At 50.8% G+C, this 14,157-nt stretch overlaps 5 protein-coding genes across 5 annotated transcripts; 2 read left to right on the forward strand and 3 right to left on the reverse strand.

The window, feature by feature from the left end:
* Positions 1 to 1,638: 1,638 nt before the first annotated feature.
* BCR38DRAFT_467889 (FAD binding domain-containing protein) lies at positions 1,639 to 3,339 on the reverse strand (the record flags this gene model as incomplete). The annotated part of the gene is made up of 7 exons (XM_040862764.1): positions 1,639 to 1,997; positions 2,067 to 2,176; positions 2,241 to 2,322; positions 2,380 to 2,441; positions 2,519 to 2,793; positions 2,855 to 3,175; positions 3,259 to 3,339. 7 exons carry the CDS (start codon positions 3,337 to 3,339, stop codon positions 1,639 to 1,641), a joined length of 1,290 nt encoding a protein of 429 aa, XP_040713177.1.
* A 483-nt stretch (positions 3,340 to 3,822) lies between these two features.
* BCR38DRAFT_412054 (O-methyltransferase) lies at positions 3,823 to 5,162 on the forward strand (the record flags this gene model as incomplete). Its single annotated transcript, XM_040858641.1, has 4 exons — positions 3,823 to 3,963; positions 4,038 to 4,288; positions 4,348 to 4,778; positions 4,849 to 5,162. 4 exons carry the CDS (start codon positions 3,823 to 3,825, stop codon positions 5,160 to 5,162), a joined length of 1,137 nt encoding a protein of 378 aa, XP_040713178.1.
* Positions 5,163 to 6,306: 1,144 nt separating this feature from the next.
* On the forward strand, positions 6,307 to 7,385 carry BCR38DRAFT_442987 (uncharacterized protein). The gene is made up of 2 exons (XM_040860849.1): positions 6,307 to 6,679; positions 6,754 to 7,385. Exons 1-2 carry the CDS (start codon positions 6,604 to 6,606, stop codon positions 7,224 to 7,226), a joined length of 549 nt encoding a protein of 182 aa, XP_040713179.1. The 5' UTR covers positions 6,307 to 6,603; the 3' UTR covers positions 7,227 to 7,385.
* A 375-nt stretch (positions 7,386 to 7,760) lies between these two features.
* On the reverse strand, positions 7,761 to 9,143 carry BCR38DRAFT_459887 (uncharacterized protein; the record flags this gene model as incomplete). The annotated part of the gene is made up of 1 exon (XM_040862343.1): positions 7,761 to 9,143. One exon carries the CDS (start codon positions 9,141 to 9,143, stop codon positions 7,761 to 7,763), a length of 1,383 nt encoding a protein of 460 aa, XP_040713180.1.
* Positions 9,144 to 13,313: 4,170 nt separating this feature from the next.
* Positions 13,314 to 13,616, reverse strand: BCR38DRAFT_412057 (uncharacterized protein; the record flags this gene model as incomplete). Its single annotated transcript, XM_040858642.1, has 1 exon — positions 13,314 to 13,616. One exon carries the CDS (start codon positions 13,614 to 13,616, stop codon positions 13,314 to 13,316), a length of 303 nt encoding a protein of 100 aa, XP_040713181.1.
* Positions 13,617 to 14,157: the final 541 nt, after the last annotated feature.

Raw genomic sequence — 14,157 nt, forward strand, 5'->3', positions numbered from 1 at the left:
ATTCGTCTCGTCATGTCCACTGATTAATTCCTCTTTGGTTTTGCCCAGAGGTCTACTGGCGAGGAAATGGGGCGCTGAGGAGTTGTGGGTTGCTTTATGAAAGTCACACATGCGAAGCAGACGATTCGCGAAGTATACACGATACATGGAGATTATGTAGAAAGCGTCTTTCATTCACGTTTCGACATCAGTTTATCCCTGTATTTCTACGTGCTGAGGCGACCTACACTATTTGGTTTCCCCCCGTCTCTCATTCCCAGAAATTGTAGTCGGGGAAGTATTGCTCGTGGATACGTCGGGCGTAGTCAGTGAGGGTCGGGTGGTTCTCGATTACTTCCATTGACTCGGGAGCGTTGTGAAATATATCAGTTCAACGCCAGGAGTGGATTCGAGGAGAGAATGACGTACGAAGAGCAGGCAAAGGCCGCTAACAATGGAGCCGAAAACTGCAGTATCCATCTCGGTCGGCTGGCTACCACCCATGACCCAAAACGGGCCACTCTCGCTGCTCTTCTTCTCCACCCCCGTCCAGCAATGCGTTCACTTGGGCCCAGATCTGCCTGCAGAAGTCTCTAATTTCAGCGAGACTATTTCGAAATACAGTGGAGTCCGTTTTCCCAGTCAATTAAATCTTTCATCGGCGTCCGCTCTGTCTGAAAAGCGGAACCAATCCACTTGTAGCCGGAGCCCCATGTCTTCATATAATATATTCTTCGAGTCTTGTGTTGTTAGCTAATTTGTAGGCAATGTTTATTTTCTCCAGTCGGCTGGTGTAGTTGGTCACTTCGCTGGTAGATAAGTCCCGATTTCAGCCTCGCCCACTTGGGTCGGTGACGAGTCGCGGGTTCGAATCCTGCAGCTGACACACAAGGGGGTTTAGTCAACCCTTATGGCGCGCTGCCCACCTTGTTGACTTCGCCTACCTAGCGATAATAGGGAGATTGGTGCAGTTTAGGATTACGAGCATCCTAGCCAGTCGACCGTCAAGCACTACGTCGGCGGAATATAACTCGACAGCCGGTCCAGAATTCGAATCGTTAATCCGACCCCTTATCGGACCCCCTCTCGCCGCGATTCTTGCGAGCGTCTAGACCACGTTACGGTCTATCCACTTGAGCGTATGGTTGAGATGTATACGCTCGACGAGAACCCCAATTAGCAGATACTACGACTTGTCGCGACAAAAAAAATAGTCGAGCATCTTCTGCACATCAGCAGCATCCCACCCCTGAGGACGAATTTAAGTGCCACATTACCACACTTATCGGTAGTTCAGGCAGGGGTTGTAGCACAGACTTAGGGAGGGACAGGAGGTTTAGTAGTCGTTTGGCTACAAGTTTACCTGTATAACCGCCCGACGCGGCTTAAGGGCCCGCTATATCATCTATAGCCCCTTAAGGGAGTACTTGTAGAGGTACCGAGGGTTAACACCTACGGCGTATTTAATATTATTATTTTATTTTCTCCTCCTCTATTGCACTATACTTTGCAGTCCCAAACGGTTGTACCGCCTTATAATAAGCATATAGATACAGCCTCCTCTAGACTTCTACAATCATATCACCAGCTCAGTAGGCACAATCGAGCTTTGCCATGTATGGGAGCTATTTTCATTGAGGCTACTAGTAGTAGTATGGCTCACAACTCTGTTCCTCCATTCTGCATTCCATTCAACTTGCCATCTTGCCCAGACACACTTGTAGCAAGAATCTCCTTTGTTTTGCCGATTACATCAAAAGAGAATATGGCATCAATGACATCATCCTGATTCTGCAATCTCGTACCTTCGGGGAGGTGCTTGGCAGCAGCATCGCGGACGCTTTGTGGCATTGGAGGGCCAGAGTTGGAGAGCCTCTGGACTGCCGAACCCCGACCCCTCCTGATTTTCTCAAAGAGTCCGAGACGCACCTCCATAGTGGCCTTGTCTTGTACCTGGTCCAAGAGAATGCCAAGTACTGCGGCGTCTTCGATCGCTTGTGCGCCGCCTTGAGCTTGGACTGTTGACCCACGTCAGAAACGATACCAATGAGATCTCTAGTGGCGTGCACGCGGTAAGGAAGACCTACAAGGAAGCATGGGATGAGCAGCATCGCCGATCAGAACAAGAGAATCTTTGTGCCACGAGGACAGCGGGCTTCTAGCAACCAGCTTCCAGAATCTGACGTCCCTGGCTTTCCTGAAAGACGTGTAAGTTAACCTTTCAAGGAGGGGTTACCCTGACCTGGTGTGTTGAAACTCACGCAAGAACAGCTTGCAGAGCTGGACTAAACTCCTTCTTTGCATAGTCCATCACCATGGTCGGCTCTATACCTGCTTGGAAGTCTACGTCGGAGCGACGTTAGCAGGGCTTTTTTCGTCACACGGGTCGGGCGTACATACCTTCCGTGATATTCTCGCTTGCGAACGACCGTGAGAGATAGAGGAAGTTCTGTACCTCGTTGCTGCAGCCCAGTAATGTCAGTAAATGAGCAAACTTCTCGCAGGCATCGCAGTGAAGAGAGGAGAGTCTCGAACGTACTTCCTACACATGTACCATACCAAACCCCCGCCTTGAGCGCCCATAAAATACCTCTGGGTAGAATCTTCAACCAAAGGTGCAGTATCCGGGTCTGCCAGTAACTCCTCTGTCGGCACCAGCCATCGCATAGTTGCCCAGCCCGTATCACTAGCTTGGCTCTCGTCTGTAGCGAGGACGTGTTCTCTAGCCGTCGAGTGCACACCATTCGCTGCAATAATCAGGTCCGCCTGCCAGACTGTGCCATCGGCAGTGGTTATTTTTGCATGGACGGGATCCTGGCGTAAACTAATCAGCAACGGCCCGAGAGGATACCGACTTGTCGGAAGTGCAGCTCACATAATCAACCACCGTGGCACGAACATGTAACTTGCACGGCTGACCTGGTCCATTCTCTCCTGTTGCCAGGGTTTTCAGCTGGTCATGGAGATCGACGCGGTGTACGGAATAAATGGGAGAGCCGTAATTCTCTTGGATATGCACGTAGTAGTTTGGCACCATCATTTGCATATCCATACCATTGAGGATGCTTCCGGTCTTGATGGCGACCATGCGCGACTGCGCAATGTCGAAGCCCCAGCTGCGGAGGACCGGTGATGCATTTGGTGCTATCGAAATGGCGGCTCCAGTCTCTTGGAGCAGGGCGGACTGCTCGAGGATCTTTGTGGGCATATCAGCATGCGGCATTGGTGGGCCGAGACTTTGAAAATAGTATTGATACAATTGAAACAAGCCAAACGAACCGTTACTGTGTGTCCTGCTCTGCGCAGGGCTATACCAGCACTGAGACCGGCGATTCCGGCGCCGACTACGATAATTTCCATTTGCTCGGTATTGATTGAACTCGTGCTGCGATTTGAGACAATGCTGGCTACCTACCTAGGTAGCTCGGGGGTTGTATTCCTTATATGCGCAAATGATTTGACCGACATACGCCAGTCGAGCGGCCAATTATACTAGTAATGATACGAGATGGCAGGGTTGCATTTTCCCTGATTGGCAAACCGGGACCCATATCGCTATTGTTGAGCTTCGGTTTGTTCATAGTTGTTGAGCTCGGTGTTCAGTCGCTCGGTGACATTGAAGACGGAATTGCCCGTCCAGTTCCTTGTCGGTATCCGTCTAGTAGAAGGCACCGAAACGAAGATGCCTGCTCCCGATCCTGTTGTTGTATATAAGAAAGTACGACGTGGTCGATATCACTTGTTTGAAACGCTGTGCACGCCCTTTTTCCACAAGCCATAACAGAGTTGGCAAGGCATTAGTTATTACAAGGATACACGCCCCTCGTAACCTGTGCAGAAAAAATGTTGGCCCTTTCCGAGCCCAAGAACATGCATCGAGTGCGTGCCGACGAGGCCTCACGGCTCAAGATGCAGGACTCTCTGCGTAGTGCCGCCGAGGCCATGGAAACGCCCAACGACACGATGCTACGTCTGTTCAACGGGGTCAGTGCTTGCTGCGGAGTGTTGTTTTACGGAATAGAGTTCTCCGCATCGGCTAACGCAATCGTTCACGGCAGGCTCTCGAAGTTCCCATGATTAAAGCCGGCGTTGACATTGGTCTCTTCAAGATGCTCGTCGCGAGCCAGACACCTTTGACTCTGGCAAAGATTGCAAACACTACAAAGGCGGAGCCAGTCTTTCTCGGGCGCATTCTGCGCTACCTCGCGGCGACGCGCTTCATCACGGAGACAGGCAAGGACCAGTTTAGCGCCAACCTCAGCACCCAGTCACTCGCAGATCCCGCCATAGAAGGCAGCTTGAACTATATGTAAGTGTGCCAGCGAGTGTGGATGTGCATGACGGGCAGCCCGGGCTGACCAGACCCAGCTTCGCAATTGCCATTCCGGCTTACATGGCCCTCCCCGAGTTCTTGCGGCAGACGAGCTTTCAGGCTCCCCCCGGCACCCAATGTGCGTGGCAGCAGTCGGTAAAGACGGACATGGACTGGTTCCCTTACTACAAGCAGCATCCAGAGCAGCTCTCATACTTCCAGAAGCTCATGAGCGTGCCACGCGACGGCGAATGGTTCGACGTCGTCCCGTTTGCTGAAGAGGCCGCCAATGTCAGCCCGGACCGCGCACTCTTCGTCGACATTGGAGGCAGCATCGGCCACCAGAGCAAGCGGCTGAGGTCAAAGTACCCCACGCTTCCCGGCAGGGTCATTGTCCAGGACCTGCCGGAGACCGTCAATGTGGCGACGCCTGCACCGGGCGTCGAGTTTATGGCCTATGACTTTTTCACGGCCCAGCCCGTCCAAGGTAGGCCGATAAATTACTTGTACCATGCTTCGAGGGGGGGACGCAAGAAGAGCTGACCAAGTTTTTGCAGGCGCCAGGTTCTACTACATGCGCACTGTCCTTCACGACTGGGACGAGGAGAACTCGATCAAGATCCTCAAGAACACGGCCGCTGCTATGAGCGCCGGCTCACAGCTATTGATCGATGAGATGGCGCTGCCAAACAAGGACGTGCATTGGTGGTCAGCGTGCCTAGACTTGCACATGTACACCATGCTCAACGCATTGGAGAGGACTGTCGATCAGTGGCACGACTTGCTGGGCAAGGCCGGCCTCAAGGTCGTCGACATCAGGACGTACGCGTCGGTCATGAAAAACTCCATCATTGTTGCCGAGCGTCTGTAAGGGGGACGAACCAGGCTGCGTGATTACTCTATCCGTACTATAGTATCAGGCCACATTAGCAATCTTAGCCAACACATCTAGTCAGGTCCAAATTCAAATCGTAAGTATAACGCAATCCATAAGTCAATTAATCACCTAATTTACTCGTACGCTTCATAATTATTTTCTTAGTACTAACTAAGAAGATTCAACTATAATATATCGGATTAATTTAATTAATTAGAATCCTCTTTTTAATTCTACCCAATGAGTTCGTATATTTTGCCCCGTCCCTTTGCCTATGTGTAAGGTAAGGGCAAGCCTAGACCATTACGCCACATAGACCAAAAGATCTAGCAGTTCTGGCACTTAGTATGTAACGAGGATACCACACGTCTCACGATAGTAATTCGGTAGTGCAAAGAGCGGCTATAATACGTTAGTGTTATGGGTGCATATATTGCAACACTGATTCTTAAGGAATCTAGGAGCGCCTCGAGATGTTCTCTTTGACCAGGTGGTTCCGGGGCGAAACCAGATCGGGGGCGAATGATACGAAAAGGTAGGGGGACCCACTGGTTAGGTGAATCCCATTCAATTAGATACTATAACGTTGCGCACTGCTGCATTATAGCATCCTCCCCCCTAGGTGCACGCATCAGCGAAACTTCCTTGCAGAAAGCGACATAATTCTAGCGTATTAGGCGCTTTAATCGTAACTAAAATGAAGTATCCGACGCACTACCCGACTTTACAATATTCCTCGTATAACTCTAGCTAACTGATAACGTGGACTACTACCTCGACGTAATACTCGATAATGTAGTTATAAATTTACTATGACAAAATAGTGGCCCGCTTATAGGTGGATTATGTTATTCAGAGAGCTACAGAGGCTAATACACTAAAATCCCCTGTCGGTACGCAGCCCACATTGACTACTTGCCCTGGTCTACAACCATAATATGTAGTTAGTAATACGACGAATCCTGCAATGTGTCCGTGCAAGGCAGTATGTGGCGGCTATACTATATAGCCACCCCTGTAGTATTAGTATCTTGCTAGTCCGACAGCTTACGTCCTGTCGGCTTCCGGCCATGGTCCAGGCCCGCGACGACCGAGCCGAGTGTGGCGTTCTGGGCTACCTATGATGCCGACAACAACGCGCATCAACGCAGTCCGACACCCGACGACTCCAAGTGACGATGCTTCCTGTATCGTCATCACGCTCGGCAACCGGTTCAGTCCACAATGGACTTCCGAGTGCAACAACGGATGCCGCCCGCCAGATGAAGGAACTAGCCCTTGCGAGACGTTACTGTTACGGTAAAGGGGCCGGCACAACAGTCAAATAATTTCAGCAACGCACCGCACTTTTTCCAGGCACACGATCAACACGACCGACATTCTATCTGCTCTGCGCCTTTTCTTCACATCGACTCAAATTACGCGTTGATTGAGAATGCCCCTGCCTCTAACCATGACAACCTCCGACGTATTGCGCTTCATTAGCATCCTCGCATCCGCTATCCACACAGGTAATCAATGCCTTGTCCCCCCTCCCCTGCTCGTATCGGGACCACAGGCTAACGTGTGCTTCTCCCCGACTCAGGCAGCCAATTCAGTCTCTCATTTGTATCTGGCGCGGCTCTTCTGGCTTCTCCAACCGCCGACGAGGCGACCGTGCTCGCGCAGTTCAGGGTCATATTCCGTCGAGGCTTCGTCTTGTGTCCCCCGTTCGCCGCCATCGCCACCCTCGCCAACCTCGGCAACGCCTTCATCAGCTGGCGGTCTAATGATGATGGTGCCAGCATGGCGCTTCGCTTTTTGCTGGCTGGGTTGTGTACGGCGAGTCTGATCCCTTTCACGCTCTTGTTTGTCGTCTGCAGCGAGGGTCTCCTGTTGGAGAAGGCGGCCGAAAGGCTAGGAGAGGGGAAGAGGAAGACCCCATCGTCTGCAGCACGGACGAGAGACTTGATCAAGGAGTGGGCTCGGCTCAACTATTTGAGAACTCTCTTCCCGCTGATTGGGGCACTTGTCTCATACAGTGCTCGTTACGAGACAATAAACAAGTGTCGGAATTAATGAGATCTTCTTGTTCAAGTCACGAGAGGGACCTATATAGGCTTTCTTCTAGTGCATATATAGGGCTGAAATTATAGTGCATGCCTATCTAGAATGGGAAAATACAGTATAGTATTTAGCTAATGTGGTTTATAAGCGAGCCACGATTATAGAGTCGGGTAGCGCGTCGGATACTGAATTTTAGTTATGATTAAAGCGCCTAATACGCTAGAATCATGTCGCTTTCTTTCCAATTCGATCCCATCTTGGTATGTGTAAAGATGCTAATTAAAAGGTTATTCGTACGGTTCTAAGACAAAGTAGCTAACTTGCTTAAAGCGTACCGGTGCCAAGAAAAAGTGGCCAACTTGCTTGTGGGGTACGTTAATAGTAAACCATGTTATAATATTTCTATTATAAAATATCTCTGAGGTAAATTAGGTCCGTCTATAGTAATCCACTGTGGTGGTATGGGTAGGAGAGAGCGGATGAACCACGCTGGAAGCAGTCATGTTCGACCCCTATCCGCTTCACCACCGACCCCGTTCCCCTCTGTTAATTCACTAAACCTAACCCTTGCAGTAACTCGTCCCTGGTCTCCTCGAGTAGCGCCGCCACTGCCTCCTTCTTGAAATACGCCTCATTGTACACGCACTGCAGCTTGATGGCGCCCTGCAACGTCCACAAATGCAACAAGATATCCGGCGAGTACAACGTAATACCCAGCCAGGCATCCTCTACCTCCACCTGGGTGTTGCTCCCAGCAGCGCCTTGATACGATGGCTTAAGATATGTGTCCATGATACCGAAGCTGGACAGCCCGAGTGAGCTGGGCGCTGACGCGCCCGCCGGCGGCGAAGTCATTATCGCCACCATCTCGTTGCCCCAGAAGCGTGGCAGGATGCGCAGGAGATCGGTCAGCTCCGGCTCGCGATACTTCTGCTTGGCGAGGTGCGCCGTCTCCACGAAATCGTCGGCCAAAGTGAAGACAGCGGGGACAGGGACAGCCAGCGCGCCGACGAGGCCGGTTGCGGGATATTTGGTTTTGTCGATCCATTTGCGGACGTCGTGTATGGTGACAGCGCTTTGGATCGTTGCAGTCGACTTGACCTGCTTGCGCAGAGCGATAGAGACGGCGGCCTGCACTGCTGCGGTGACGGTAAAGCCTAGCTCTTTGCACCTTGCTATGATGCATTTGGTTTCAGAGACACCGAACGGGGCGTAAAGAATTCTCGGGTCTCCGTGTGGCTGCTTAGTATCCCCGTCTTGTTGCAGCTTCACACCCGCGAAGCCGGCCATCCAGCTTCCCAGCATGGACTTGAAAGTGCTTCTGTGGGCGTCTGTCGCGGCAGGAATGTCGGCAAGGACATTGAGCGGAGGAATCAAGTGCTGGGCTTCATCGCCGCCGAGTTTCGGGCTGTCGGTAACAGAAGCGGTATCGGCCAAGGCCTGGACGAGGTTGTTCATCGCGGTATAGGCACCGATTCCATCGAGATGAGTGTGAGGGGCCAGTAGGTAGAGCTCCTTTGTCTGGAGTAGGACGTGAAGGGCAGCACGTCCAGTGAAATTTCTAATGGGGAACATGTCGCGGGATGTGCTGGAAGTGTCGTGGAAGTGTAGTGTTTCCTTGAGCCACGGTTCGAGCTCTTGCTCGTCCGCGACGGTGTAAACCCAGCGATCGCCCTGAACGACGGCCGACAAGCAAGGGTTGATGTGGCGGAGGGTTTTCCATGCTGTTGGCACGTCTTTCCTTAGATCGAGACCAGTCGCCTTGATCTTGGCCGTTACGGCGATATGCCAGTGTTGACCGTCAGTTGCACCCACTCCTCCTTCTCCGGCGAGGGCGAAAAATTTTTCCATGTCGTCTAGCGACCGCTCATAGGTCCTCAACGATGCTTTTGCCCATTGCAGCCGACTGTGCTCAGCTGCCACTGCCATGATGTTGCTATATTTTTTTCTATTTTCAGGCTAGTTTCGGTGTACAGGCATTTGAATGTTTAACAAGACAAGCATGTGGCTACAAGAGGAGTAGTACCCTATTTATTGCCTACTCAGCCTGCTTAAATACTCCAAGATGTACATCTCCATAGGTATGGTCGAAGAGGCTATTGCGTATGCTATGCTTGACCCCGGAGTCCGAGCAGTTATCATGTCGCATACCGACAGTGGCCGGGCCCACCGTTCGGACTATGTACGTGGTACAGCTAATTCCTGGAAGGATTTCAATGTTGCAGTCAGTGCTGGGCGTGTGCTTGGTAGAAAGGAATGCAGTTTAGTCAGCATATGTCGGATGCTTGGGGGTACAGCTTCTGTAAGTGATTTTTTGGTCTGGCTATCTTAGTGGGGCCCTTAGGGGCTTTGGCTCGGTGTCACAAGGGAGGACCAAGCCCCTAGGCCAATAGACCAAAAGATCTAGAATGCCAGTGGGTCACTGACACCTGGTCCCACTAACTATGTGGCTCTGTAATCGCCAGCGCTGTGACACTCGGATTGAAGGCTTGGATTCCCGGGTTGGTTGATGGCTTCGATTGACAGGTAGATTGACAGCCTAGACAACGGCCTGGATTCCTAAGTAGTTTGACGGCCTAAATTAATAGGATCTTGGCCTGATTAAAGGCCTGAGTTTACTGAATTCCTAGCCTAATTGAGAGCTCTAATTCTCTAACCTAGACTCGCACCTGATTAACTAATGTGGTTTATAAACGAGTCGCGCACTTTTCGACATACCACATTTTAAAGTCTAATTACGTAACTATAACGCCGTAAATTAATTTAAATTATTATTATTATTATTATTAAATACGCCGTAGGCTCGAAGCCCCCGGTACCTCTACTAGTACTCCCGTATGTCAAACCGTGCCCTAATGGCTGGACTAAATACATACGCTGCGTCGTCGGTTCGCCCTATTGGCGACTGCGTTGCGTTCACTACCATACTACGTTGGTTCTCAACCTACCAACAAAGTCCCCCCTGAGAAGATCGATGCTATCTGGGCCTTGAAGCTGTCCGACCCGTCCCTAGCAGCCATCTTACAATAGTCCCACTAACTACTGGTTCTCCTGTTGCCGTTGCGAGGTCTCTGCGAGAGTATAGTGGCCGTGGTGCGATGGCGGCCCGTAATCGTTCCCTCGGTCCTTCCAACAGCCCGCAAAAGAGGATTACGTGCTCTGCCGTCTCAGGGGCATCGCCACAGCGGCATAGCGGCGAGTACACGCCAAAAGCCCCTGTCTTGAATAAGAAGGCTGCTAGTCCTATTTTTTCCGTCCTGATCTGGCACAGCGTAGACGCCTCCAGTCGGTTCAGGCCGAAATACTTGCCCCCTTTCGGTATCTGCATCGAAGGGCCCTCCGGTTCCTCAGCGATAGCGCGTCGCTGGCGATCGTGATGCTCTGCTCCGGTGAGCCATCTCTTCCTCCAGTGGTCGAGGAGGGCAGCCGGGACCTCCTTTTCCTCACTCATCCACTCGGAGCCCCGGGCCTCCTTCTCCATAGTGTACCCTGCCGGTCGGAGTAGCTGCGACGCCTGCTTCCTCTTCGCCGGCCTATCCTGCCGGAGTATATGTGACGCTTTAGCGCTCGCGCTGCGAAGCAGATTTCTCTTCCCGCTAAGCCGTAGCCGTTCTTCAAACTTAGCAGCCCGGGCACTAAGATAGAGGTCTAGTGGCGGGATTGCTGCTTCTGCTTCCAGGTGGCGAACCGGCGTCGCTTTGTGGGCACCACAGACTACCCGGAGGCACTCGTTCTGTATCCCCATCAGGCTCTTAGCTGGCCCTGCCGGTTCCTCACTTATAGTATGCCACGCAGTCGCCCCGAAGGCAATCGCGCTACGGATAACCACCGTATATAACAGCCTCGCCCGTATAAGATCGCAGCCCCACGACATATTGACTAGCTTTAAATTTAAATTAATCGGTAACTTATCTAATAAATTAGTCCATTCTATAACGTGGTTTAACACCGAGTCGCGCATATCACCGAGTCGCGCACTTTTTCAACTTTTCCAACCTTTTGACTTCAACACTTATTTCCTCAACAACAACACCATGTCAGTTCAAACCGAAGAAGCCAAAATCAACCTTGCCATCGAAGCTATCTGATCGACCAAAAATATTGTAGTGGGGCTAGGCCGGACGTCAGGAAAATAGGTGACGGGGGCCAGGGAGGACTCCCCTGTCTTCCACACTTCTTAAGGGACACGGAGATGACAGACGATTTTCAACAACTCATCATCTTTTTTTTATCATCTTATTCAATCAACTTGACTTTTGTTTTCGATTCTAGTTAGCGAGCTCTTCAATTATGCTGTTCATTCCTACGTGCACTTATACACTACTTTCGAAATCCTATTATTCTGCCCTCATCCTAGCCTTGATAATGACAGAGGATTGTATCTTGCTCTGATCAGAGCAATCTAATGCCAGCGAGAGCTTCAATTCGACTTCCAGAGCCAGACGTCTTGTTCTGAGAATCATTCCGACGAGAGTCTCGGAGGCACATCCGACCAACTCGCGCACCAGACGTATAAGAGCTTCGCTCTTATAACCAGTACCACGATCTTCGTCTGATAAGACCAACAGATGGGATCTGTTCGTACTGGAGCCATCTGTTCAGTGTGTTAGGTGGTAGGTATATCCTACTGACCGCCTGACCCCGTTTCAATATGGATTAAGATCTGGTCTTTGTGTACACCCAGAAGCGAGCGGTAAGGGCTTGGCTAGCGTAGTAGCCGCCGTGTAAGAGATACCTGGTGGGTTATGTGTTTGTTCATTTTAGGCATTGTTGTCAGCTAGTATAAGTCGTTTGTTCATCTGTGCATGGTCTCTTCCTTCTAATACCGTGCATATTTTCCTTCCGGCCCTGTCGTTTTTTGGCCCAAGGTTGATTTGATTATTGATATGCTCGCATGTCATCTGGGATCAGCGCCATCGCCCGTACCCAACGTGAGGCATGGCATCACCGGTGACGCCCATAACTGAGAGTGAAAAGGGGATTCGGCAGCAAGTGACAACCGTTTCTATGATGTAACAGACCAATTCTGGGAAGGTGAGAAAATGAGGATTTTAGCATGAAAATTGTACTTACTGCCTGTCCAAACAATATCAACGTTCTCCTCTTTCCCATTGACATCCCAACCCCTGAAAGTTCGTCCCATGTAGCCGTCGAAATAACGCTCTTTAACCCCCTTGATCAGCGTGCCATCGTCACAACATCGTACCAAATGCTCTTGTCATGACGATACAAAACCACCGTCGGGCCTCGGGTTGAAGTACTCGCGCGAAGCCGGGCCACCATGGATGGTGTATGTGTTGGTAACTTGGATGTGCGGCGATTCGTCATTGCCGCCAGATGAGGTCGATTTTCGCACAATATAACATGCAGTCCTTTAATAGGAGTGATAGTTTTCTCATACTGGGGCAATAGAGCTGAGGTGTAGCCATTGGTTGCAAAAATGACGTTGCGTGCGAGGGTTACGCCGCGTGATGTGTGTAGAGCGGACAAGCCCAGGTTTATGTGCTTGTAGGCAGCATTTTCTGATAATGTTGCGTACTTAGACGTAATTTTCTCATCGGAAAACCGCGTTATGTGAGTTACTGTGGTGTGAGTGTACAATAGGGCGCCAAAATCAATAACGTGCTGCAGTACACCCAGGACGAACTTGTACGGCCATAGCGATATCTCAGGGCATTAAGTTGCGACCTTAGCTCCTCGTATAGATGTTATCTGAGGGTATCACTTCATCAATGCCAACCCATTACATATCGAAAAAGGGGTTTGTTAACTCACCTTCTCCACATTATCCCTTCAAAAACTGCACATCCCCTAATCACTCCAAGCACTCTTAGCTCCCCTCAGCCTTCGCAACTTCCTTCATCCCTTGCACTGCCTTTTTCCACAACTGCTCCACCTCATCCGCTTGTCCCTGGTCCAAAAAGACATCCCACGATCTCGTAACCAGCAACTCACACTCCTCCACTAACCTTCTATCCGTCTCCTCCTCTACCACAATCCGTTCCGCGCACGCTTTCATCTCGCGCATCAACTCCCTCGCCAACAGCGCCAATTCCAGCCCTACCCGTGGACCATGCTGCGCGGTGAAGTTGGCGATAGCTAGGGGTGATTGCTTGGTATGGCCGCCATTGCGGCCTGTCGCGCTTCGAAGATGGCTATGATTGGAGTAGAAGAAGCGGGAGCTGAGCCTGATGATGGGTTTGGGGTTAGCAGGTGGTAGGCGGTGCAGGCTCCGGATAGGCCAGCGCCGATTATGGCCACGTCGACGACTTCGGTTACGGTGTTGCTGGAGCGGAAATCGTTGAGGGGGTGGAGTTGGGTCCGCCAGTAGGATGTTGTGGAGGTTGGGTTGGGGAAGCGGGAAGGGGCTCTGCGGTTTGAGGTGGTATTGGTAGTTCCCATGATGATTATGATCACTCTATGCTATTCACGAGATGTAGCGTTTTACCCAAACTTTAGCCCACAATCAGTGAATCACTGTACGAGGGTATGAATTGCCTCTGCTTTTGTTCATGGTATTTGGCTTGCCGTATCTATATATACTATGAAATTCAACGGCGATCAGCTAGCCCAGTGTCACCTCTGCAAGGCAGATGATCGAAAGATCTGTAATTCAGTTTCCTTAAAACACTACTGGCTACCTTCCATCATGATTAGGTCGCATTTATGCGGTAATAATTGCACGCGTCACCAATCTACGTCATTCCAACGTGTGACTTCGCATGCGGACTCACAACCCAGGGAAATCAGAACACTGTGAAGACAATTACTGGATACGTGCTACCACACTCGAGCTACATTCCTACGAAAACAGCGCCAAATCAGTCTACCAATCTACACACAACGAGTAGCTTCGCAACTTTACTCCGGGCTTACTGGACCAATAAAGAACCAGCTTCCGCATTGAGAAGCATGACGGCGCACTAGTTTTCTATTTTCTTTG

The sequence above is a fragment of the Pseudomassariella vexata genome (genome assembly GCF_002105095.1).
Source record: "Pseudomassariella vexata strain CBS 129021 chromosome Unknown BCR38scaffold_11, whole genome shotgun sequence".
Classification (NCBI taxonomy): Eukaryota; Fungi; Ascomycota; class Sordariomycetes; order Amphisphaeriales; family Pseudomassariaceae; genus Pseudomassariella; species Pseudomassariella vexata.

What these genes read in the sequence shown, in the direction of transcription:
- BCR38DRAFT_442987 (XM_040860849.1), top strand. Translation starts at nt 6,604, where the DNA reads ATGCCCCTGCCTCTAACCATGACAACCTCCGACGTATTGCGCTTCATT. An exon ending in CGCATCCGCTATCCACACAG is followed by an intron (nt 6,680 to 6,753) that starts GTAATCAATGCC and finishes TCCCCGACTCAG; the next exon opens with GCAGCCAATTCAGTCTCTCA.